Below are 25,995 nucleotides of genomic sequence, written 5' to 3'. Positions count from 1 at the left end.
ATTAGTTATTTGGGAACTTATTAAAACTTAGATTAAATCAAGTTTTTTTTATTTCAAAAAGTTTGAACCTCAGAAAGACATACCTTCTTATAAAATCCCACCTGGGATTTAGGAGTAAAAGGGTTCTGGGAAAGGAATATAGATAACTTACTGCCACAGGAATGTTCTAATTTTCTCTAGTTCTGGTATTAGCATTTATGATATGACCGTGGGTGGCTTTTTCTTTCTGTTTTCTTCACGTATTCTTGGAAATGATTTTTTTTTTCTTTTTTCCGCATGGAGAAAGGCGTCAGAGCCTAGCCCACCCACCGTCCCACTCCCCCTCCACGATCCTGTCTTGTCCCAGCCCCCAACCTCTGAAATGATTTTTTAAAACAAGGAAATCTAACTTTTAAACAAAGAGCCAACTTTGCTAAATTAACCAAGAGTAAATTTGGTCCTTTTTGGTACTTTGGTATGTCAAATTCTACTATTACAAGACTTTTAAAAATGCATTCTATATGGCATTTAGAAATAATTTCATTTTATACTACTTATATTCTTTCCTGCCTTTTTATAAGATGAAAAGCTATCTACAAGTTTTCCTGGTATTTGGAGGCACTCTCTTAACCTGTTTGTCCTGATTTACAACTTGGTCACACAGGAAAACTAAAAATGACAGCCAGCCAGCACTAACTAAAGGGGGAAGAATACTTTCCCTATAAAATACACTGACGGCATTGCATAGGTAAACGTTTTTGTAGCCTGAGTAAAATGAATATTTTAAAGAACACTGTATTTCTGTTTGTAGGCATGTATATATTATATACAGTGTATCTGTATACAGTCAAGTTTAGAATGAGATGCACTAGACTTAATTGTTATCACTCAGGATAGAATGAGATGGAAGTGGGGAGGCTGATGGTACATTCAGTTTTTACTGTATATAGCTCTACATTTTTGAAAATTTGAAAAACAAATACATCACTCATTAATTTTGAAATAAATCTTTTTAAGTAATCTGAAAATTTAAAGAATTTCAGAAGTAAACAAATTTCTTACGCTTATGGGGTCCATGGCTGCCACATTCTCTTCCAGTAAAAGCATTATTTAGGCTCAGGAGCTTTCTAATTATACTTTAGAAAAAAGGACAAGGTAACCTGGAAGGTGTGGCCAAAGAGGACTTTGACACCGATTAGGTATTACCAGACTAAGAACCTGAATTACAGTTAGAGAGAGAAGACAAATTCAAGAATTCCAAGGCACTGGGGTGGGGTGGGGGAATGCCTGGGTCACCTACAAATTGGCACTTGCCATCTGCCTCTAGGAGATCAAATTCTGAGCCGCTGCAGCTGCTGATGTTCAACATCCTGTGAAAGGAGTTCAGGGTGGGAGCAGGAACGAAGCACTCTGTGCTCTGGGAAAACTGGCAGGACAGGTCTTCAGATAGTTAGGTATTTCCAGAAGCCGATTTTATGAGCCCATTTCTTGCGTCTCTTCTTATCTAGAAAAGCACTGCAATCCTCCATAGTGACCTCTGCTCCTCATGACTAGCCAGGAGCCGGCTGATGAGCCTCACCCAGCCCCCCACCCTTCCCACCACAGTCACATACCAACCTCCCCACCTCCCACCTCTTTGGAGCAGCTTCTCAGAGCTATCTGAGGTGCTGTCTTCCTGACTACAGTCATCATTTTGCCCCAAAGTTTAACCCACAGTTCTCACATTGTGCATTTTAAGTCGACACTCAGGACGAAACCTCTGAAGAACCAAAACCAAGAATTGGCAGCACATGAAAGGACTTAAAACTTCAAAGGGGGAAGGTGTCTCTACTCCCCAAATGCTCCCTGGTTCTACCCTCAAACTGATGTGGTAGTCTGGAGGTGTGTGAATCAGGGAGGCAGGTATACACAGGATAGTGTATAACCATACACTGTAACTACACATACATAGGTATATATAATCTTTCAACCCCTCCTAACCCACAGGACCCAAAAAATCTGCATTAGAAGTACTTTAAAAATAAAAGTATTTTTTGCCTTTAGATCTAACTACCAATTTACTGGAAACAAAAAAACAGAAAAACAAAAAAACATGTGTCCATGTTAAGTGAGAGCTCAGGAACACAATAAGGAAAACCCAAAATGGGAAACAAATGACCAAATTTCTTCATCAACAAATGAATTAAAAAAAAAAAAAAACAGGGGCGGGGGGCGGGGGAGGAACCTGTAGAAATTTTTTTTTTTAAAGATTTAAAGGATTTATCAACCAGTTTCAATGTAACAATTGGGAAACAATTGGGAAAATGTGAAATAGAGAAGATCACTGATTATAAGGAATTATTTATTTTTTAGATGTAGTAGTCTTTAAAAGAATCATCTTTTAGACATACATAATGCAATAGAGCAGCAGCAGCAATGCAATAGATACAGAAAAACAACCACCACTACCTAGAGCTGAACAGTAGTTAAAACAGACCTCAGTGCCTAAGTTGGCTCAATTTTCCACTACTGACCAATGATATGACTATATCGTCAAGACATCACAAATAAGTCATTAGAATTAGTAAGAGCTAAAGTGGATAAATTTTTAAAAATCAATATTTAACAAACTGAATTTCAAAATATACCAGCAGTTAGCATGTTAAATTTTAAAATAAAAATTGCATTAAATAGCAATAGCATTTAAAAATTACCTATAAACAAGTGTAATAAAGAATGAAGACAAAAGTCAGTAGGAAGACTAAAGGCATTTAAAAAGACAAATATATGGAGAAGTACATCATGTTCATGAACTGAAAGATTCAAACTGATCTACAGACTTAATAAGATGACAGTCAATATCCCAACAGGAACTAACAACACTGTGTATCAACTATACTTTATTTAAAAAAAAAAAAAGATATTTTTGTGGCAAACTGCTAAAGCTTACATGGAAATAAAAAGGCCCAGGAATAAATAAGGCACTCTTAGAGAACAGGGGAGAGTTGCTTTATTTACTAGGCTCTGAGACTGTTTATAGACTTACAGTGATTTAAACAGAGTGCTTTTGACATAAAGCTATGAAAATAACCAAAAGTACATAATAGGGAGTCTAGAAATAGACCCTCCTTTATATATGACCCTTGATATATAGCAGAGGTGGCTCTATAAAAGAGTGGGTAAAAAATGGTTTTCTTAAATAAGTGGTATTTGGACCACTGGCTATTTCCATGAAAAAAAAAAATTATATACACCCTAACCCACACACATTTACAAAAATTGCTCAGATGATTATAGACCTGAATGTGGAAGGCTAACAAAGCTCTCACAAAATAATAGGGAGAAATATCTTCATGAACTGAGGGCAGGGAAATTTTTCATCAAGACACAGAAACCATCAGTCATAACACAAAACATTATTATCCAGGACCATATTACAATTAAGAACACCTGATGAACAGTCTGTCCATTAGGAGAATGTCACAACTGAATGTGTGTCCCACCAAAATGTATACAGAGAGGAATAATTACCAGTGTGGTGGCATCTGGGGGTGGGGCCTCTGGGAGGTGATAGGTCACGAGGGTGGAGCCCTCATGAAGGGGGTTAGTGCCCTTATAACAGAGCTCCCTGAAGGACACAGCAAAAATGGCAGACCAGGAACCAGAAGCAGCCCTTCTGCACCAGACATGGAGTGTGCTGGCCTCTAGAACTGTGGGAAATTAATGCACGTGGTTAGAGCCACCCAGTTTGTGTTATTTCTGTTATAGCAGGCCAAACAGACTAGGACAGAGAATGAAACACCACCCACAGAATAAAAGATATTTATAATCATGTAACGGAAAGCTTGTATATAGAAAATGACTAACGTTTACATATCTCTAAGACACACAGGTCAGTAGAAAAATCAGCAAATGACTTGAATAGGTACTTCAAAAAATTTTTTCAAATAGTCCCTCAGCATGAAAAGATGCCAAGGAAATGCAAATTAAAGGCACAATCAGAATCCATGACACACTCAGCAGATGGACAACATCAAAAGTCAGACAACACCAAGCAGCTGGTGAAGGTGGAGCTGTCATACATAGTCACCTGAGTGTAAACTGAATCAACACTATAAAAAATAAAGCCTACAACCTGACAAGTTCACACCCAGGCCAATGAAACTTGTGCACATACCTGCCAGGATACACGGACCATAGTTAAAACAGCAGTGTCTGTACCCACCAGAAATGGTTAAGAATGGTTAAGATCCATCAGTAGCAGAATGAATATCTATACTGTGGCATATTGACAAAAAAGAGTGACATAGTCTAGAGCAACGTCACAACAGCTACTCCCTGCAACAAAGAAGATTCTTGAAAATCATGCTTTGTAAAAGCAAGAAACAAAGGAATATGTATTGTATGATTCAATTTATTTAATCTTCAAAAGCAGGGCATGCTACATGATAATCCCAATGATGCATACCTAGATGATCAAACCATAAATGAAAGCAACAAAGTGACGGGACAAAGAGATAACAGTATTTATCTCCAGAGAAAGGGAAAGGGGTGTGGTCAGGAAGCTGCTGGAGTGCAGTCATGCTTATTTTCTTAATCTGAGCAGGTTGCAAAAGTGCTTGCCGCGTAGTAACTCACTCTGTACAAGTATGCTTTATGCATCTTTATGATGTGTGTTATATGTCACAATTCAAAAGTCTTTGAGTTAGAAATTTATCCTGCCATCTCTGATTCTATTAGCATTTAGTGTGGATTTATTATTATTTTTTCTTCCCTATCCTAACACCCTCTAGTCGAATCTTATTTACAGTCTCAAACAAGTTACAAGTAACATGTTCATAATAATCTACACTGACAGGTTCATAATAATCTACTCTGACTTTCATTTGTTCTAAGCATAGATTCTTCCAAGGAATTTCCTCTAAATGCTAGTGTTTTAGAACTGTTTAAACCAGTTCACTGACTCCCTATGATTTTAGGTAGTAATATTTACCTCAACTAATGATTTTATAGGTTTACTTCATAACTTCTGAAGCCTTTTTCAATTCTTAACTGGAACCACTGCACAAAACAGGATTTAACTGTTTTCTCAATTCTCCCAAGAAGAGTTCATAAGTAATGGTCTCCATGCACAGAGCAGTAATTCATTACATCATGACATTAGGGTAAGGAGGTAGAGTATAATACTAAACAATTATTTACTGACCTAGTAATTTCAATAACTTTCTATGGACTTCTTTCTGTAGAGCAATTAACAGTAATTAAGGTGACATCTGAGGTAAATATCATCAGAATCTATAGATGATAATCAAAACTAAGCTCACATCTTCCCAATGATCTTTCTGAGAATATCCAACCACCATTTGATTGCCATTGGTATAATAGACTAATTTCATTAAGGCACCCCTTTACCAGACCAACTTCTTTTTCCTAGTTTGTTAGTAACATCTTGAATCACAGCACTTCATAAACTTAGTATGGGTTAGCTCTCCCTAAACACATGACCTTACCCATATGCATGCACATAAATTCAGGAAGTCCACTACTCTGCGTATATTAGGTAGGAGATACAGGTGCAGAGAAAATTTACAAGTTAGTTGGCAACAGAATCTGAAAGGTGTCAAATGTATTAAGAACATGACAGTGCTTAGAATAAGTATCAGATCAACCCTAGAATTATTTGCTCATTTCTAAAAATAATTCTGAGCAGAGTGTTTGAAAGAGTTTTGACCTTCTCCTGACAGATAGCCATTAAATGATAGTGGCCTTGTTTTATTAACTTTAAGTATTTCTAAAAAACCTTTTACTGAGGATTCATGATATAGCCACTTCATGTTTTTTTAAAGGGTTGAGTTTATGTTGCCAAATTCAACTTTAAAGGCAAATGCCTCACTCATTAGAACAATGCCACCAATGTTATTGGGAGATGCCGGATGAAACTAAAATCAACTTGTCACCTGCTGAAGACCTCATGCACATACATAACCTCTCAAAAGCTGTAGCATAGTCAAGTTATTCTAATTCAGAATACATTTCTTGTGTTTCTGAGCTGTACCGTAATCTTACACTGTCAGTAATTTGTTTCTGCTTACAAAGTGCCAGGCGAGGACACTGAGTTTACTGAAAAATTACTGTTGGATTATGTTATTAACATGTTCTACCTGCAGCTGATACCAAACAAACTTCATTATTCTTATTCACAGAAACTGACAAACTCCAACCATCTTAGCGACTTTTTAGCAACAATTCTACCATCCATTTTCAAAATGTATTCACTACACATTAACAAATGTTAATAAATGCCTTTCTCCCAATAATTTTTTCCAGGAATTCAGAACACATTCATGTATTCAAACATCATGCAACCATTAAAGTTAAGGTATGCTTTTGTAACATATGGCAATGTTTTTAATCTTAACTGAAAAGGTCCCAGGTTCCACCTTGTACATGGCACTACCCGCTTCACATGCTAATAACACAGAACTCTCCCTTTCACCCCCAGCCCCCATCCAGTCCGTACATCTGGCTTGATTCACCCAGGAGTCCCTATTAACTCCACTGCTCTGCAGGTCACCCTGCCCGCCTGAGAAGCCATCGTCTCCCTTCTGACCTACGACGCTCACCCCCCTGCTCTCGCTACCTTCTGATCCATCTGCACACACGGCAGCCGAGCAGTCTTCTAAAGTCACTCTCATCACGCTACTCCCCGTCACTCTTCAGGGGAAAGAGCCAAACCTTAAAATGCAGAGTTTCAACCTCGCTTAACACCCCTCCAGCCACAGTCCCTTCCCTCTCTAGCCCCTAACTCCTTCCTCCCCAAGCATCTCCCGACTGTACCCGCACTGGTACCCCAGCTCCCAGCACCCCACTCCTTGCCCCCGTCACCTCCTCAACTCCTCGTTTTTCAGTTCTCACCTCCAGTGATGCATCTGAGATCCCCTCACGCCCACACTGCTGCCTTACAGCAGTCCCCAGGACACCCCTGTCACTGTTTCCTGCGGGGTTATCACTGATCTCAGTGGGGCTCTCCCTCTCAGCAGAGCCCAGGCTCCATGAGAGAGACTCGCATCATTCTGTTCACTGCTCCATCTCCAGCACCTGGCATGGCGCCTGGCCCACAGAGGAGCCTAACAATTACTTGCTGGATGGAAAATACATAGAAGTCACTCTAGAAAAAAACACACCGAAACAGTCAGTTACCTATGAATAGCAGGATTATGAGGGATCTTAATTTAGCACGTTTAATTTCTATCAATCACATTTTCTACAATAAGCACATTTTGCTTTTATTATTTATAAGTTAATGCTTTTGGACTCATTTTTTTAAATAGACTTTACTTTGGACTAATTCTAGCTGTGTAAGACAGTGGCAAAAACTGTACAAAGAGGTCCTGAGTATCTCTCACTCAGCTTCCTAGACTACTATCCCAATTATTAATTCCCAGTTAATATCCTGTGTGGGCTTCCCTCATAGCTCAGTTGGTAAAGAATCTTCCTGCAATGCAGGAGACCCTGGTTTGATTCCTAAGTAGGGAAGATCTGCTGGAGAAGGGATAGGCTACCCTCTGCAGTATTCTTGGGCTTCCCTTGTGGCTCAGCTGGTAAAGAACCCGCCTGGAATGCGGGAGACCTGGACTCAATCCCTGGGTTGGGAAGATCCCCTGGAGAAGGGAAAGGCTACCCACTCCAGTATTCTGGCCTGGAGAATTCCATGGACTGTATAGGCCATGGGGTCGCAAAGAGTTGGACACGACTGAGTGACTTTCTTTCACTTCACTTTCACAATGTCCTGTGTGCCCAGGGCATGTTTTTCTCAGCTAAGAAACTGACATCGGTACCCTTCCACTCAGGAAAGTCCAGACATTCTCTGGCTTCAGCAGCCTCTGCCACTGTCCTCTCTGTACCCCAGGGTCCCATCCAGGACACCACACTGCATTTAGGCAGCACATCTCTCAACTCGTCTGGTCCTGACAGTTTCTCAGTCTCTCCTTCTTTGTCATGAGCTTGTCCCCATCAGTCTGGCTTTGTCTACAGTTCCTCCTGTGCTTAGACTGGGGTTATGAGTCTTTGGAAAGAGCATCACCAAGGCACGTGGCCTTCTCGTCACATGCTGGGGGTATGCAATGTCCACACGGCCTCACTGGAGGCGGCACCTCCAGTATCTGGTATGAGGGGGTTGGCCAGCTCTCTCCACTGTGGAGTTCCTAGCGTCCCAGGTTCTAGTCTTGGGAGGTCAGTCACCACATCCAGCTCATCATCACATCCAGCTTCTCCCTCCAGGGAGAAGGAGGGAGGAAGACAGCTCCTCCTCCTCAAGGGTGGGATAGCTACAGAAATTATCCGGGAGACTTGTCTTTTCTCCCCCACTTATGAAATGTTCGGTCACTTATTTCGGCTCCTATCGTTCACATCGCATAAATGAACTCGTGTACACTGATCTTACGCGTTGGTTATAATGCAGTCCTACCTTATTTTTGTGCTCCGTGGTTCAGGTTTGGCCACAAGGTGCTCTCTCGGGTTCCTTCCAGTGTTCCTTTGACCCGTCTTGGTCTTTCTGTTTCTGAGCATTCCCTTCCTTCTGGTGCTACACCCCTTGTATCTTCCCTGCCCCAGGTCTAGAATCAGCACTTCTCCAACACAACCCGCGTCATCACTAACCCCTGCAGTTAACTGTATGAGATTATGATGAATCCAGGATAACCTATGTGAATGTCATGATGTAATCTGTTTGACTAAGTACAGATAACCTTTGAGAACCCAAGCCAAAACTGCCACAAAGGACTCACATATGTAACAGTAATATTTGTATGATTTCTTCTACTATTATTGTTCTATTTTGTTTCCAAGATTAATCTGAGTTGGGTGAGTAGACTAGATATTTCACATTCATTTTTTAGATAAGAAAGATGAGAAACAGAAGTGCTGACACGACTACCTCCAGGGCACTGGATATAACGTAGCCTACCTCTTCTATCTTGTGGGTTTTCCCTCCTGATGACTCTTCATTTGGGGCCCTGTGTGATACGCTGTGACAACGTGGGCTTATGACAGTTCCTGCCACTCCACTGGTGCCATGTGTGTCCAGTTAAACCAAAACTTTTCTCAATACACCTGTATTAGTTAAATAAGTAAAAAAAGGGGGGAAAAAAGCCTCCTAAACATTATAAAGCAAACCTAGCTAATATGTTAAACAGGATGAATGTTTTATAAAGCAGTAAACTTTCAACAAGCTTCTACTGGATGTACGCCAATATATTAGACATTTTAAGAAGGGAGAGTGAAATAAACCACATCCATGGCTGACCATGGTTGACATCCCAATGCCACAAAGTTTAGAAATAAAGAAAATAAGATTGCTCATCAAGAGTTAAGAAATGCCATTAGTACATAATGGATCAGCCCTAAACAGAACAAAGCAAACAGAAAAACAAATGACTTTCGGCCAACATGAATTAGTAGGATAAATATACTGAAAGATGGCAAGCTTAGTCCAGGAAGAAGGCAAGCTACAACCAAAATAAATAAGAAAAGCTAAGAAAGCAAACACACAACAGAAGCAACGTAGCTCACGACACAGGAGGGTCCTAACCCACACCTGAGAAGTCAGGGAAGGCTTTCCAGGGGGCATGAGATAAAACCTGAGGAGCAAGGCACAGGTAATGACAGGTGTTACAGGCAGAGGAAAGGTGTGCAAAGACCCGGAGCTAAGCCAGCCAGGCACAAGCTCTACCCTAACATTCACAAGGCCCAGTGAGAGAGCATTATAGAATGTTTGCCATACGGCTAAACATTTCAGCTATAAAGCAAGTCAAACAGTTCAGAAAACACTTTTGATCCTTCTATACGGACAAGTGCACCTTACAGTCAGTTGGAAGTTTTGGCTCAGTTTTATAAACCTGCAGACAAATTGGTGACAATTTGCAAAACACCAGAAAGCATTAACAAGGGGCTTCCCTGGTGGTTCAGTGGTAAAGAGTCTGCCTGTTCGTGCAGGAGACACGGGTTTGATCCCTGATCCGGAAGGATCCCACATGCCACGGTGAAACTCAGCCAGTGCTGCAACTGCTGCAGCTACATGCCTAGGGAGAGTGTGTGCCCCACAGTGAGGGAAGCCACCGCAGGAAGAGACCTGCACCATCACAACTAGAGCCCCCGCAGCAGTAAAGACTCAGCACAGCCAAAACAAACAAACAAAAATAATTTAAAAAGCGTTAAAGAAACTCCACCATCCAGAGAAAATTCACTGTTTTGGTGTATCTCCCACCAAATGTGTGCAGGGTGTGTGTATGTGTGTATTCCATATTTTGAGAACTGGGATCACATTATACACGCAGATTTTGCCCTTTTTATATAAGCCCTTCCATTCATATTGCTTATAAAACACCAGACAACAAGGCACCGCACTCAGTTCCCCGTGTGCATCTTGCAGCTGGCTTATCTCGTCAGAATTCCCACAGTGTGGTCACGTGTGCCCACAGAACCCTGGAGACACCAAGGTGGTCCACAGCATTTTTCCTGAGATGAGATTTCTGCGCAGGCCACCTACCACGACAGTGGCAGATGAGCACAGGTTCAGTGATCTGAAATGACATGACGTGTTCTCAGCCACTTATGGAAGTCAGAAGTGCACAGTCCAGGTGTCTGTGGGGGCGCCCCTTCTGGAGGCCCGAGGGAGAAGCACCTCCACGCTCACCTCAGCTTCTGTCCCTGGCCCACGGCCCCTTCCTCTTGCCACTGAGTCCAAGCTCTCTCTGCTCGCCACATGACAGGCCAAAGAATCTGAGACCAGGTGCTGAGGCAAGGAAGAAACTTTCATGGGGAGCCGGCAGACCAAGAAGATGGCAGGCTAGTGCCTCAGAATAACCATCTCATTGGGGTATGCAAGCCAGGTTCTTTTATAGACTAGAGAGAAAGAAGCAATGAGGAGCTAAAGTCAAAAGGCAGGAGAGGGAGATGCAGTGGGGAAGTAAAGTGAAAGGGTCTTCAGTCTAGCAAAACATCTTCAAGGGAGCGGCCAGCCTTTGGACAGGGTGTGTTTATCTCATCTATTCACAGGTGAGCAGGCACAAACTCACTCTCCAAGAGCTGAACAAAGGCACTTTAGTTTACAGCCAAGCAGAGGGGCAGGGTTCTCCAGGCAAGCTATTGAGTATGATTATAATAATAAAAGCAAGTCAAAGAAACAGTTTCCAACATGGAGTCAGAACAGGCTTTCTCCCTGCAACTCTCTCAGCTGGCCAACCCCGGTTTCAGACTCATCCTCCCGCCTCTTCCATTTAAGGATGCTTGGGACTTCAGTGGAGCTACCCAGATAATCCAGGATAATGGCTCCATTTCAAGATTCTTAACTTATTCAAACTGCAGAGTCCCTTCTACCATGTAAAGTAACATATTAACAGGCTCCAGGCACCAATCACAGGGGCGGGGGAGGGACATTATTCAGCCTCCACAAGACTCTTTTTCACTGTATTCATAGTGCAAGAGCAACACGTAGTAGGTAGTGGCTGGCGTTTAGTACAAATCCCAGGAGCAGCGGAACTTCCCTGGTGGCTCAGCTGGTAAAGAACCCACCTGCACTGCAGGAGACCTGGGTTCGATCCCTGGGTTGGGAAGATCTCCTGGAGAAGGAAAAGGCTACCCACTCCAGTATTCTGGCCTGCACGCCTGAGTGACTTTCACCTTCACAAGTGCCACCAACACAGACTGGCGGGCACTGAATTCTCTACCACCACATTATCATTAGACAATAAAAGCCTGATTCCCTTACAAATGCCCCTCGTGAAACAGCAGAAGTTACTCAGTTTATGAAACTGCAACTCTTGAGTGTACATCCTTTCAATGGAAAGAACACACAAAACCCTTTTGCATAGACTGTTCAGCAATGGTGTCATCTTGAGGAAAAGCAAATATTACATTTTGGGAAAGGTGTAGTCACCAGTGGGGGCCTGACACCTTCCCAACAGGTGAAGACTTCTGATGGGATCGTGGGATTATTGGTGTCCACACTGAAAAACATGACTCACAGGTTTTGTGTAATAAAATAATGAGAACTTTAGCAAGATCTGAAGAAATGTGTTATGGGCTGAACTGTGCCCCACCAAATGGGTACAAGAACATCCTGCGCCCCGCCCCAGCACCTCAGAATGTGACCTTTATAAGAGTAATTCAGATTAAGTAAGGTCACTGGGGCGGGGCCTAATCCAGGAGGATTAGTAAACTCAAGCCATTAGGCCTCAGACATACAGACCCTGTGAGGACACCGCGAGAAGACAGACGCTTACAAGCCAAGGACAGAGGCCTCAGAAGAAACCAACAGCCCTGCCAACACCTCCGTCTCGGGCCTTCAGCCTTGAGAACTGTGAGGAAGTTAATTTCTGTTGTTGAAGGCACCCAGTCTGTGTTAAGGCAGCCCTAGCAAACTAATAAACTAGCGACAACTTCCAAACGACTAATGCTTATTATAGGGGTTTCCCAGGTGGCTCAGTGGTAAAGACTCTGCCTGCCAATGCAGGAGATGCAGGAGACTCGGGTTTGATCCCTGGGTCAGGGAGAGTCCCTGGAGAAGGAAGAGACAACCCACTCCAGCATTTTTATTTTATGTATTTGGCTTCACTGGATCTTAGTTGCAGCACAGGGGATCTAGTTCCCTGACCAGGGACTGAACTCAGGATCCTGCACTGGGAGCTCACAGTCTTAGCCACTGGACCACCAGGGAAGTTCCACCACTCCAGTATTCTTGGCTGGAGAATCCCACGGACAGAGGAGCCTGGCGGGCTACAGTCCACGGGGTCACAAAGAATCAGACACGACTGAGCACTATGCATATTATAAATGCAGGCATGAGTGATAGAGCCACTCAAGGCACAAGATGGGCTCACGGATTCTAACTAACACAAAAAACTTGCATCACTGTGGGTTCAGTTGCCATACTGCAGTCAACCTTTACGAAATTACCATTTGTTGAGTTTGGCTGTAGTATCAAAAAAGAATATCCACAATGATCTGAAAAGGCTATTAAATTAGTATTATTATTTGTTTAATCTAACTATATATTGGGTTGGCAAAAAAAAAAAAAAAATTGTTTGAGTTTTTCCATAAGATGTAATGGAAAAATCTAAAAAAAAAAAAAAAAAAAGATGTAATGGAAAAATCTACATGAATTTTTCGGCCAACTCAATATTTGTATAAGGACAAATTTTCTTAAATATTTCTCAGATGTTTCAACCAAACAACACATCACACAAGGCTGAGTGGAGAAACAGATCTAAGAATCTAGATGTTTTGTTTCCTATGAAACCAGACATTAGACATAGTTATAAAAACATGAAACAATATCACTCTTCTCAGTTTATTTTTACTTTTGAATATACAGTTAATTTTTAGCTTAAAAAACTTATTAATGTTACAGTATAGGAGTTTTGCTATTTTTTAATAACTTTAAGAGGATTGATATTTTGGTTTTAATTCTTAATATGGTAAATATTGATATTGTAACCATCCAGTCCCATCACTTCATGGCAAATAGATGGGGAAACAGTGGAAACAATGACTGACTTTATTTTTGGGGGCTCCAAAATCACTGCAGATGGTGATTGCAGCCATGAAATTAAAAGACGCTTACTCCTTGGAAGGAAAGTTATGACCAACCTATACAGCACATTAAAAAGCAGAGACATTACTTTGCCAACAAAGGTCCATCTAGTCAAGGCTATGGTTTTTCCAGTAGTCATGTATGGATGTGAGAGTTGGACTATAAAGAAAGCTCAGCCCTGAAGAATTGATGCTTTTGAACTGTGGTGTTGGAGAAGACACTTGAGAGTCCCTTGGACTACAAGGAGATCCAACCAGTCCATCCTAAAGGAGATCAGTCCTGGGTGTTCACTGGAAGGACTGATACTGAAGCTGAAACTCCAATACTTTGACCACCTGATGTGAACAGCTGACTCATTTGAAAAGACCCTGATGCTGGGAAAGATTGAGGGCAGGAGGAGAAGGGGATGACAGAGGATGAGACGGTTGGATGGAATCACTGACTCAATGGACATGGGTTTGGGTAGACTCCAGGAATTGGTGATGGAGGAAGTGGGAGTTGGAGAATGTTTTGTTTTACCTTTTTTCTTTTTAAAATGTCTATGGGAAAAAAAATAAGTAAATAAAATAAAATGTCTATGGGTAGCTACTCCCTTTCAAATTTATCATAGCTGCAATTATTGTGACCATGTCACATGGAATATAAGTTCTAGACCTTCTGTTAATCATTTACTTGTATCTTCCAGTAGATACAAAATGATTTTCAAGAAAGGCCCCTGACCCTGCCCATGAGTACAGCCTTCTCATTAAGGGGACTTCTAGTGCCTTCTATTCAGTCTTAGGTTGTATTAGGCTCTTCAAATGCTTAAGGAAGATGTAGCTGCTATAGTTCCAAGACATAATTCTAAAATCACTACTATCTAATGTTATATAAAACCTTCCGGCAAAAAAAATAAATAAATAAAATGACAATAGCGATAGACCTTGATGACTTCTGAAACTCTATGCTGTCCGCCTGTTCCAAAACAGTCTGAAACATATCTATGGATCCTGCCAGGACACCATAAATGATCAATGCCTGTACCATATAGTAACAGTGCCCGTGTGGAATTAGGTCTTGTGATTCAAGCTGGTGATGCTAACGGATGTTATTACAAAAGGAAGCCCTGTGAAAGTCACTGCTGTTCACTGCAACCACAGTCCTAAAAATCAGCCTAGCGCGTAGAAAGAAATCATTCCATCATGTCGCTCAAAAGCGAATTATCTTAAAGTCAGTAACAGGGAATCCACTGAGAAACTTGAGTTTTTCTCTCATAAACACCGAGAATCACTTAACTGAACAGGTTTCCCAGTTTCACTCACCACTACAAAGCTTAGAGCCAAATTTCCAGTCTCCCTTCAGAAAGTACATAGCTGTTAAGTTTTCACTGGCCTCATTCATCTCTAGATTTCATGCATTTCAACCTGTTTTCCTTTTGCTCCATCCTTTTCATGTTAAGTACTGAATTCTGTGTGTCCTTATATGGTGCTTTACGTCTTTTCTCTCAAAAGAAGTAAAACATCAGTATATTTCTCATTGTAAATACATTAGCAGTTTTCATCTAACAAGATCTAATATCCTGGTTAATATGAATCCACTTCTAAGCAACAGCTCAGCTGGCGGGGCTAATGCCCTGCTTCCAGGTCTGCAGGACCAAGGCCTGGACCCTGGACTGTGAGGTCTGCCAAACCCTGAGAGGGATCCAAGGAGATGGCCAGCCAGCTCCTGGCCTGGCCCCTCAGCCTCCACTTCCCAGGCCTCCACCTCTGAAATCACTCGTGTAGACAGTACTGGTGAACGTGCCACCCAGGGGTACATGCGACCCAAACACAAACATTCTGAATAAAGCTACATCTGTTCAAATGAAAATGCTGGGCTCTCCGTAAGAGCTCAGAAGGGGAGGGAAGTTCTAGCAGAGGTGGACAGGTCGCGAGACCAAAACAGACAGTCCACCTTGCAGTCCTGTGTGCTACGCTGCTGTGCGTGCTGTCCGAGTTCTGAGGCTCAGCTTGTGGTATCCATGTGAAAGAGAACACGACAGTCTATTACTATGTGGTGTCTCTGCATTCCAGACCCAGGGGTTATGTGCCCCATGGTCTTGGGGAGAAAACAAACACCTTTCATGTGAATCTATTATTTCCACATGTTTAAGGTTCTTCATATCCACTGGGTGGCAAAGCGCCGGACATGACTTAGCGACCGCACAACAACACACACAGAGGGGTCCGCAGCGAGCCCTCTGGCTGCTTCCACTCCTCACACACGTCCCCTTGCATTGTGACACTACCATTCACAAACAAGAGGTAGGGCCTCTTGATACAGCAAGTAAGCGACACTACTCACATTTCACGCGTGATAAAAAGGGATGTGAGAAGCTAAACTGTAAACTCAAACTCACTACCGTCACCAGCACAAACTAATCACTGAGAGTTACTGCGCTGAACAGTGGCTGCCTCTAGTTTTAAGTCAGTTTTCTTACTCCCAGTGAGGCCAGTACATTTAAGAATAATGCTGCGGTTGTACAGAGGAACGCGTATGTGTTTCATTTACAACGAGTCAAGAACCATATGGCTTTCTTTAATGAATTCAACTCTGACAACAAAATCTTGGCCCTTTATTCCTGCTACTTGTAATGAAAAATTTTGCATTTTCCACAAAATTTGATTTACAGACTAAAGTGACTCACTCAATAACTTAAACACATATCAAGTCTAATTTTTCAGCTTTTCACTAGTTTAGATTTTTGATACTACCAATTAGTCATCATTATCATTATGGATAAGCTCTATTTTTTAATCACAGCATATTCTGTATCATTTAGGATTCACTTTGAGAAGATAAGGCTGATCTCATTTTTGAGATCCACGGGTCCATCTCTTTAAGCTACTCTCAAAACAAGAGCTATGCAACATGTAAGTAACTCGATTATTCACTGGAGTCAGGAGACTCCACAGTGGTTTATCTCTGCAATCTAAGATCTAGTCCAGAGTTGTATTCCAGTTTTAGATAGGGCTATATTCCTTTTTGATACTACCAGGAATGTTCCCAACATCTCACCTGAATGCTAAATTAAAAGGAAACTGGTCAAGTTGGGGGACAGAGCCTAAAGCACCCAAAGGGGCAGGAACACAGAAGACAGGAGAACCACTATGAGTTACAGAGGAAAGCTCTAAGGCAAAGCGGCTGGGGGGTTACACAGCTAATAACTGGCAGAGCCATGATGTAAGCGCAGGTCTACAACTAGACCCAATGAACATGAGGTTTCTAGTCAACACAGAAGCCAAACACCAACAGTTCTCTCTAGTGATTGATGACGTTTTGTTCTAAAGACAAATTAAGTCAAAGAATATTTAACACTCAACCGCTTGTCCCACTGTCCACTTCTATGCTCCAGACGAGAGATGACCTCTACCCTCAGACACCTGTCCCCGCCCAGATGGGAGGTCTTCCTGGTGCCGCACTTCCTCCAGGACAGCCTACCCCAGCTACTGTGAACAGAACCACATCCATTCTGCAGAGAGAAAAGCTAGCACCAATCCTATCAGGGACATTCGCTGTCTCACAACATAATCCCTTTTCTCCCAACTGGGCCTTCATGCATTATCTCCCGTTCTAGAATGCTCTCCACAATTCTAAGCAAAAGCAAAGTTGCTCAGTCGTGTCCGACTCTTTGCGACCCCATGGACTGTGGCCTACCACGCTCCTCCATCCATGGGATTTTCCAGGCAAGAGTACTGGAGTGGGTTGCCATTTCAAAATAATATCCTTTGGGGGACTTCCCAGCAGTTCAGTGGGTAGGACTTCATATTCCAATGCAGGACGTGCGGGTTCGATCCTTGGATGGGAAGCTAAGATCCCACATGACTCACAGCCAAGAAACAAAAACGTAAAACAGAAGCAATGTTGTAACAAATTCAATAAAGACTTGAAAAATAGTCCACGTCAAAAAACTTTTAAAAATTAATAGTAATATTCTTTCTTCAAGACATAACACTTAGAACCTGAAACCACCCAAGTTTACACTTACATAGCGTAAGTCAACTGATGTTCCACAACCTGCACCTTCAACCAGGCAAATTCTGAAGACAAATTCTGCATGGAAAACATTAACAGCTGCTTACCCCTGGTCCTTCCAACTTCTCCCTTGCTGACAGAACCTTCATTTTGTGTGGTTGGTAATGTGTCTAACTGCAGGGAACAAATCAGGATTGTTCTAACCAGTCAGTAATCCTCCTAGACAGTGATCAGTCTAGGTGTGGGCATGTAACTCAGTTCTGGCCAGCGATAGAATTGGAAGTCTACTGACAGGGTTTTTGAAAATTATGCTTCCTGATTTAAAAAAAATAATAATAACAAAAGAAAATTCTTCTTTGTCCCCTTGCTCCTTCCTTCTGACTTGACACACTCCTATGGAAAACTATAAATGAAGACATCACCAATCCTGGAAAGATGCAAAGAGCTGGTCCTCCTATGTCTTTCCACTACCCTGCGTTTCTAAAGTGCTTCATATAAAGGACCAGGGAGCTACTTAAACAGAGAAAAATGGGTATGTTGTTAAACTTCACCTGATTTTTCAAATTATGAATACATGTGTTTATCTGGTTTATAACTTTGTAATTAAAATTAGGGGGGAAAAATCCACCAACAAGGAAGAGAGCAAATGACCAATAACAGCAAAACACTGTTGTTGCTTTTCTAAATCAAACATTCAAGATACAAGGCAGTGAGAACCTGAACTGCCAACACTCTGAAAAGAAGGGAAACAGGCACCAGCCTCAGCCTCTGTGCCCCGAGCCACTTCTGGTTCACAGCAGCACCGAGACCGTGCCCTCCAGCTGAGCGCTCACCCGTCTCCCGGGCCACAGAGACAGAACCACTATGGAGTGGGCGCGAAGGAGCCAGCGTCCTGCAGAAAAGAGACACAGCACTTCAGACCATGATACCTTCCTCTTAAAAGAGCTACAGTTCCTAAACTTGAGGAGGGAGAGGCTGAGAAACCAAGCGCAGAGCAGCAGTTAAGAGACTAACGCGGCAAGCAGAGCTGTCATCAGTCTCAGCCAGGCACACAGAACCTGAGAGTCTCCATGAACACACCAGGCTCTCTACTACACCCGCACAGGCTCTGCCCTAAAAATAGAGTGAGCCAAAAACAGACCAAACCTCAGAGAGCCTGAAACCAGGCTGCAAATTCTCTCCATCTTTGATGGGGTCATTGCAATTGGCTCCTGGACTACCCGTCTGCCAAAAACTCTAAATACACTCTGGTGAACGTATCACTGTCACCAGAGCACCTGGAAGTATTTGCATACAACATTCAGCATTCAATAAGGAATTACAGAGCCCATCTGCAGTCAAGGTCAAAGGATGGAAAACCAAGAGGAAAAGAGCAAGAGATACAGACTCACAGGTGACCTCGACATGAGAAGACTCAGACATGAACATTTAAACGCGCGATTGGTACAGAGGTGAAAAAAGCACACATACACAAAAACCACAGAGAATCTCTCCCAGAGTACAGAAGTCTATTTAAAAACAACCAAATGGGAATTCTACGGCTGGTAAATAACTGAAATGCAAAACCTGACAAAAAATAATGAGATAGTACTACACACCTGTGACAACAGCCAAACTCCAGAACACGGATTCGTCAAAAACTGACAAGAACGGGTGCAGCAGGAGCTCTCAGTCACTGGTGGTGGGAAAGCCAACGGGTGCGGCCACTTCTGGCTGTTTCTTATAAAACCACACATAATACCTGATCCAGCTATCTATCAGGTTCCTTGTTATTTACCACAATGAGGTGAAATATCCAAATTAATAAAAGAAAACATAGAAGAAAGCATGAGAGACACAAGTGAAAAGATGTAGCACATGTGACTGGTGTCTTAAGAGGAAAGCAGGGGGGAATACTGGAAATAATATTTGAGGACACCAGGTCAGAATTATCCAAAAATGAAAAAAAAAAAAAGGTCCCAAGTCAGGAAGTGCTAATAACCCCAGCCAGGATAAACACAAAGAAAACTACACTTAGGCACACTATGATTAAGCTTAAGTTTCAGAAAAACCAAAGACAAAGTAAAAAGCCTAAAAGAAGCCAGAGTGGGGGGAAAATACAACTGACAACTGATTTTTCAACAGAAGGCAAGGACATGAGAATTACATCTTCGAAGTGTTCAGAAAAGATCAATGTAAATCTGGAATACGGCTGCAAAAATATCCTTCAAAAATAAAGATGAAACAAAGGCTTGTACAAAAACTGAGTGAACTTACTGCTAGCAGACTGCAATTAAAAGAAATACTAATGAGAGTTCTTCAGGCAGAAAGATAAGTATCCCAGATAGAAACACGAAAATGCAGGACAGAATAAAGAGCACAGGAAAAAGTAAAGTTCTGAAACCTAAACAGGCATCAACATAAGACAACAACAACGTCTTGTGCAGTTTAAAATATATAAAGAATTAAAATAGCAGACAACAATAGCACAAAAAGCAGGAGGGGAGAAAAGGGGCTAAAATATCCTAAGGCCCTTACATTTCCCATAAACTGGTAAAAGCACTCATTTATACCACCCCAAGCATGAAAACTGGAAGGAATCCACTAACCTTAAGTTTCATCCTAATTCTTCCACTATTTTAGCTCTGTCAAATGACTTATATATCCTTCAGCTGTCATAAATGAAATGAAGGCATATAACCAAGCTTGATGACTCATTTTATTTGTAATTAATTCACTCATTCAATAAATAAGTACCAACTATGTGTTCCCTGGTGGCTCAGTGGCAAAGAATCTGCCTACCAATGCAGATGTGGGTTCGATCCCTGGGTCAGGAAGATCCCCTGGAGAAGGGAATGGCAATCCACTCCAGTATTCTTGCCTGGGAAATCCCACGGACAGAGGAGCCTGGAAGGTTATAGGCCATGGGGTCACAAAGAGTCAGACACAACTTTGCAACTGAATAACAACAACAAATATGTCAAGAAAGAAAAGTACTAATTTATAGTAGAACTAATAAGAATACATGTTATAATCTCTAGAGTAACCCATCAAATAAAATATAAGAGAATGCATAACTAACAGTATTGGAGGGAAGAGAAAGGAAGCAAGATGGGGGAAAAAAAAAACCAACTGTGATAAATAGAACAGAAATAGAAAGACAGTAGACTTGAACCTAAATATATCAGTGGTTACATTAAATGTAAACAGACTACATTTACATAAAACCAATGTGAAAAACGAAACTCATATATATGCTGGGTTTTGGTACGTCCATGCGTGCTCCGTCCCTTCAGTCGTGTCTGACTCTTTGAGACCCCATGGAGGTAGGCCGCCAGGCTCCTCTGTCCATGGGGATTCTCCAGGCAAGAATACTGGAGCGGGTAGCCATGCCCTCCTCCAGGGGATCTTCCCAACACAGGGATCAGACTCATGTCTCTTTATGTCTCCTGCATTGGCAGTTCTTTACCACTAGCGCCACCTGGGTTTTGGTACAAAGATAGCCAAGTATTTCAATGTAACAGGAAAAAGTCCAGAAACAGACCTATAGAAATACATCCACTTGATAGGTAAGAAAGATGTCACTTCGATACACTGGATAATGGAAGGTTTTTCAATATATGGGCCGAATGGTTATGCATATAGGAAAAAATGAATCTGAACACTTGTATCACATATAAAAATTAACTGCAGTTAGATTATAAAATTACATGTAAAAGACACACAAAAAATAAAACTTCTAGGAGATAAGGAGAGAATATCTTCTTGACCTTGAGGTAAGGGAAGCTATCTTAACACAGAACAGGAAAAGTATAAAGAATAAAGGAAAACATTAACTGGGCTTCATTAAAATTGACAACATCTTCACCAAAAGATTCTATTAAGAGCAAGAGAAAACATTTGCAATACATAAATCTAACAAAGGACTCAGTCAGAATGCATAAAGAACTCTTAGGCAAAAGGACTGAACAGGCACATCAAAAGACGCTATCTAAAAAGTCAAACAACACACAAAAGGCATTTAAACTCATAAGCCATTAGGCAAATATAAATCAAACCCCAAATTTAAGATTACTGCACCCACATCAGAAGAGCCAAAATTTTGAAACCGATAACATCAGGAATCGGTGAAGATGTGAAGCAAGCAGAACTCTTACACACTGCTGACACAGTGTACAGACTGTAACCACCCGTGACAGGATCTGACACCCACACACCCGTCATCTAAGGGGCCATCTCAAGGGGTGAATCCTGCAGAACTGTGTACATGACATGCACTATGAAAATTCTCAGCACTGTTATCGTTAATAGCCAAAACCTAAGAAAAATTAATTTAAAAAATCTAAATATGTTTCACAACATATGATGGGTAGAACAGATAAACTGAAGTGTATTTACAAATGGCATACTACATGGCAATAAAAATAAATTAACTACTGCTATATTCAACAACATAGATGAATCAAAAAACAACTAAATGATACCAGACTCAAAAGAGTATATATAGTATAAATCCTTTTACATAAAGTTTAAATATCTGCAAATGTAATCTGTGGTTACAGAAATCAAAATAATAGTTACCTCTGAAACTGGAAGGGGGAACATGGGCGGATTACTGGGAAACTGGTCATGTTTTATTTCTTAATTACGGTATATGAGTGTAACTACTTTGTAGAAATTCATTCATTTTCATCCTTGTGACATGGTGATTATTGTGCTGGCTAATTTTATGTATCAACGAGGCTGGGCAAAGAGATGCCCAGATAGCATCCTGTCTGTGTGCGTCTGTGAGGGCCTTTCCTGAAGAGATGAGCATTTGAACTGGCAGACTGAAAACTGCTCTTGCTGGAGCTGCCCTCGGACGTCAGCACCACGGGGCCTGGGCCCGCAGGCACGGACTGGGCCTCAAGTCACTGGCTCCCGGGTTCCCAGGCCTTTGGATCTGGACTGGAACCACACCATCAACTCTCTTGAGCTCCCACTGTGCAGCTGGCAGATGGTGGGACTTCTCAGCCTCCGCCATCACATGAGCCAATCTTTCATAATAAATCTTTCTGTATGTCTCTGTCTCTCTCTCTATATAATATATACTGCGTAAGTTTTGCTTTTCTGCTTCAACTACAGTTGTTTGTGTACCTCTCTGCAGTATATTATACTGAAATTTTTAAATTTATCCATATACGAGGGTTTCTTTTGTGCTTCCCTGGTGGCTCAATGGTAAAGAATCTACCTGTAATGCACACAACTCAGGTTTGATCCCCAGGTTGGGGAAGACCCCTTAGAGAAGAATACGGCAATCCACTCCAGTATTCTTGCCTGGGAAATTCCATGGACAGAGAAGCCTGGTGGGCTACAGTCCATGGAGTTGCAAAAGAGTTGACAGAACTGAATGACTAAACAACAAATGAAAAGTAGATACCAGTGTAGCTGCACAACACCGTGAATGGACTAAACTCCACTGAATTGTACACTTTAAAAGGTTACATGAATCACTGCAATTAAAATAAAAATAGGGGCTTCCCTGGTGGTCCAATGGCTAAGACTCCACGCTCCCAGTGCAGCGGGCTCAAGGTTCAACCCCTGGTCAGGGAACTGAATTCCATACACCACAACTAAGAGTTCACATGCCACAACTAAAGACTCCCTATGCCGCAACTAAGACCCAGCAGAGCCAAATAAATTAGTAAAAAATAAAACAACAAAACAGTCATCCCAAAACTTAACCTCAATAAAACAATGTCTATCAGTAGACATTCATGACGACAAATATTAAGAGCTGTAATGTCAAACTTACCCACTGCTGTGTCACCATCTAACAAATTGTCATCTTCAGAAGTCTGGAAGTCCATAATAACACCTGCCCCGTCTAAAAGCTCCTCATCACTACTCACACTGGTTATACTGTTGTAGCTGTTTCTACAGTAGCCTCTATGAAACAGCTGCTCAGACTCCATTTAGCTGTCTGGTTATCTGGAAAAAAAAAAAGGGGGACGGGGGAGAAATGGCTTTAACATTTTCCCAACATATAATAAAAACCATGTACTTTAACAATTTAAAGAAAACTTCTGATCTCTGTATTAAAAAAAAATACCAACTTCATTCACTGTAACAATAGCTAACTCTACTGGGTTAAGTCTTTGGGGATCACTTAATAATTCTATTTTCACCAAGCAGTTGTAAAAAGGAATGAAGAACTTCTTCAAGTAATGGTATAAAGTAGTCTCTCAGACCCATTGTTTCAAAATACAAAGTACAGAGCAGTGTTTACAATATACTATAGTATATGCAAGGGCTTCCCTGGTGGCTCAGATGGTACAGAATCCACCTGCAATATAGGAGACCAGAGTTCAACCCCTGGGTCAGGAAGATCCCCTAAAGAAGGAAATGGCAACCCACTCCAGTATTCTTGCCTGGGAAATCCCATGGACAGAGAAGCCTGGCAGGTTACAGTCCATGGGGTCACAAGAGTTGGACACGACTTAGTGACTGAACTACAACCACGTGGGAGGGGCTGACCTGCAGCACTCAATTGGCTGTGTGTGTACAGACCGCCTCTGGACAGAGTTCTGAGAAAGCTGCCCACAGGAGAAAGGAACAGTGGCTGAGGCATCAGGTATGAAAAGGAGACATTATGTCCCTTCTGGATATCTCACCAGGTGCAAATACTAATGTGAAAGTAATGTCATTTAAACATCTGTAAAATTCCATTCTCCTTTCATCACTTAAAAAGTTAAAGCTTCAAAGCCCATAGTCAAATATCAGCCATGAAAATATGGTAATAGGTCACTATTTGCATTTCTTCCCAGAAAAGAATTAACAAGCAAGAATCCGTTTTCACTGCTCTCACTCCATACCTTAAGAACAATGTAACTCCTGAATAGCTTGGTGTTTTACATGCATCTACCTACTGGCTCAACATCAAAACGAGTGAGCGAGACACCAGCAAAAGGTTTGAAAGGTTTGCGTGCGGGACTTGAAGGCTAGAATCACAGGAGCAGTTCATCCAGTAAACCTGGTAAAACGAGATTTCTCAGCTCTGTCATGATGAGCACACACATGAGTAAAGGTGAGTGGAAGTACGCATGGTGCTGAAATCTAGCACACAAGACTTGAAGGTCAAGACACTCTCTAGTTCTCGGGATATTTTCCTCTGGCCGGGTGAGGCTGGGGTGGGGGAGAAGTAACCTCTAAGAACTATAACAATTAAAAATTACGGGGTCGCAAAGAGTCGGACATGACTAGGCAACTGAACAACAACAACTTTTAAAAGATGTATAAATTACCTAACTTAAAGAGAAGTTAAGAGAAGGTGGAGCTTGAGAGCTCTGGTCTGAACATCTTACGCAGTAAGTAGAACATAATACACAGATAACAGTGGTCAAATATCAGACTGTTCACTTAATCAAGCAGGTAAAAAGAGAGATGTTCAATAAACAAGGCCTTTCGACAACAATGCTAATCTGATTGTGGTAGAATAACCAAAAACTAGCACCTAAGTTACAAAGAAAATCTTAAATATTTACTGCTTTACAACTTTACTGATGTTTCATGATTACCTCTACCAAAAATGGCCTATTATACAGAGATCTGTTAGAATATATTAATTAAAACAAGAGTTTTATTTCAAGGTACATGTTAGAATAGTATGAAAATAACTGTTTATGCTAAGAACTTGGCAGTGTCCTCAAAGGTGATCAAATTCAATATTGTGGCTCTTGAGTAAAGAACTAAAAGGTTGTTTTGTTTTTTTTTTTTTAAAAAAAAAGCATTAACAATTCAAAAGTCATTTTGATTTTGATGTAACAAAGCACATACACTAAGATTTTGCAGAGAACACAGACACCATTCTTCACTTCTTTACGTGACGGTCACACTGGAAGCACTTAATACTGTGGTAACATACGTCAATGGACATTGATTTGCTAGAGGCTGTATAACACTGAGAAATCGCTCTAAAGTAAAACTATGTCCTGGGCCCTCCATCAGCAAGTTCCAACACAGCTCCTCCATTTTGTCCCTGGAAGTCCCTCAAAAACTGTTAGTGATAACTTGTAACTTAACCCTTTCACAGTGTTTAAAAAAACTTCATTTCACAAACACCTCTGATACAACTAAACTTCACAGCTTTCTCTGTAACAAAAGCAACCAACTCTGTTTCAAAGTTTATTAAAATCAGGTCTGTGTGGGTTCCTATTTCTATAAATTCAATAACTTTAAAAAACTATTATTAACCTAGAAACCTGTAGAGCTGAACTGTCTGACCAGCAGCCACTAGCCCTGAAACAAGGCTCTAAGGAGAAGTATCTACTGGATTCCTGTGATTTCATGACAAAAGGAATGCCAAATATTTCATTAATAATTTTATATTGATTCCATGATGAAACAAATGGGCTTTCCCCAGTGGCTCAGCAGTAAAGAATCTGCCTGCAATGCAGGAGACACAGGTTCCATCCCTAGGTCAGGGAGATCCCCCG

The 25,995-nt window shown here is 41.4% G+C and overlaps 1 protein-coding gene across 11 annotated transcripts in view; it reads right to left on the bottom strand.

The window, feature by feature from the left end:
• CLCN3 (chloride voltage-gated channel 3) overlaps positions 1 to 25,995 on the bottom strand; it is a 92,504-nt gene that overhangs the window by 57,303 nt on the left and 9,206 nt on the right. For 6 of the 11 annotated variants that reach the window (XM_061132086.1, XM_061132088.1, XM_061132080.1 and 3 more), the window contains one exon: positions 23,316 to 23,491. The exons of 1 other annotated variant lie outside the window; for it this stretch is intronic. In XM_061132086.1, the coding sequence (XP_060988069.1) occupies positions 23,316 to 23,475 (160 nt within the window). In that variant the 5' untranslated portion in view covers positions 23,476 to 23,491. Of the gene's footprint in view, positions 1 to 1,041; positions 1,106 to 23,315; positions 23,492 to 25,995 lie in introns of those variants that run through there. 4 more of the 11 variants (XM_061132082.1, XM_061132085.1, XM_061132083.1 and 1 more) reach the window with 2 other exon arrangements.

Source organism: Dama dama, chromosome 29 (assembly GCF_033118175.1).
Source record: "Dama dama isolate Ldn47 chromosome 29, ASM3311817v1, whole genome shotgun sequence".
NCBI lineage: Eukaryota > Metazoa > Chordata > Mammalia > Artiodactyla > Cervidae > Dama > Dama dama.
Note: the sequence above shows the minus strand (reverse complement) of the source record. Positions and strands in the feature narration are given on the sequence as shown.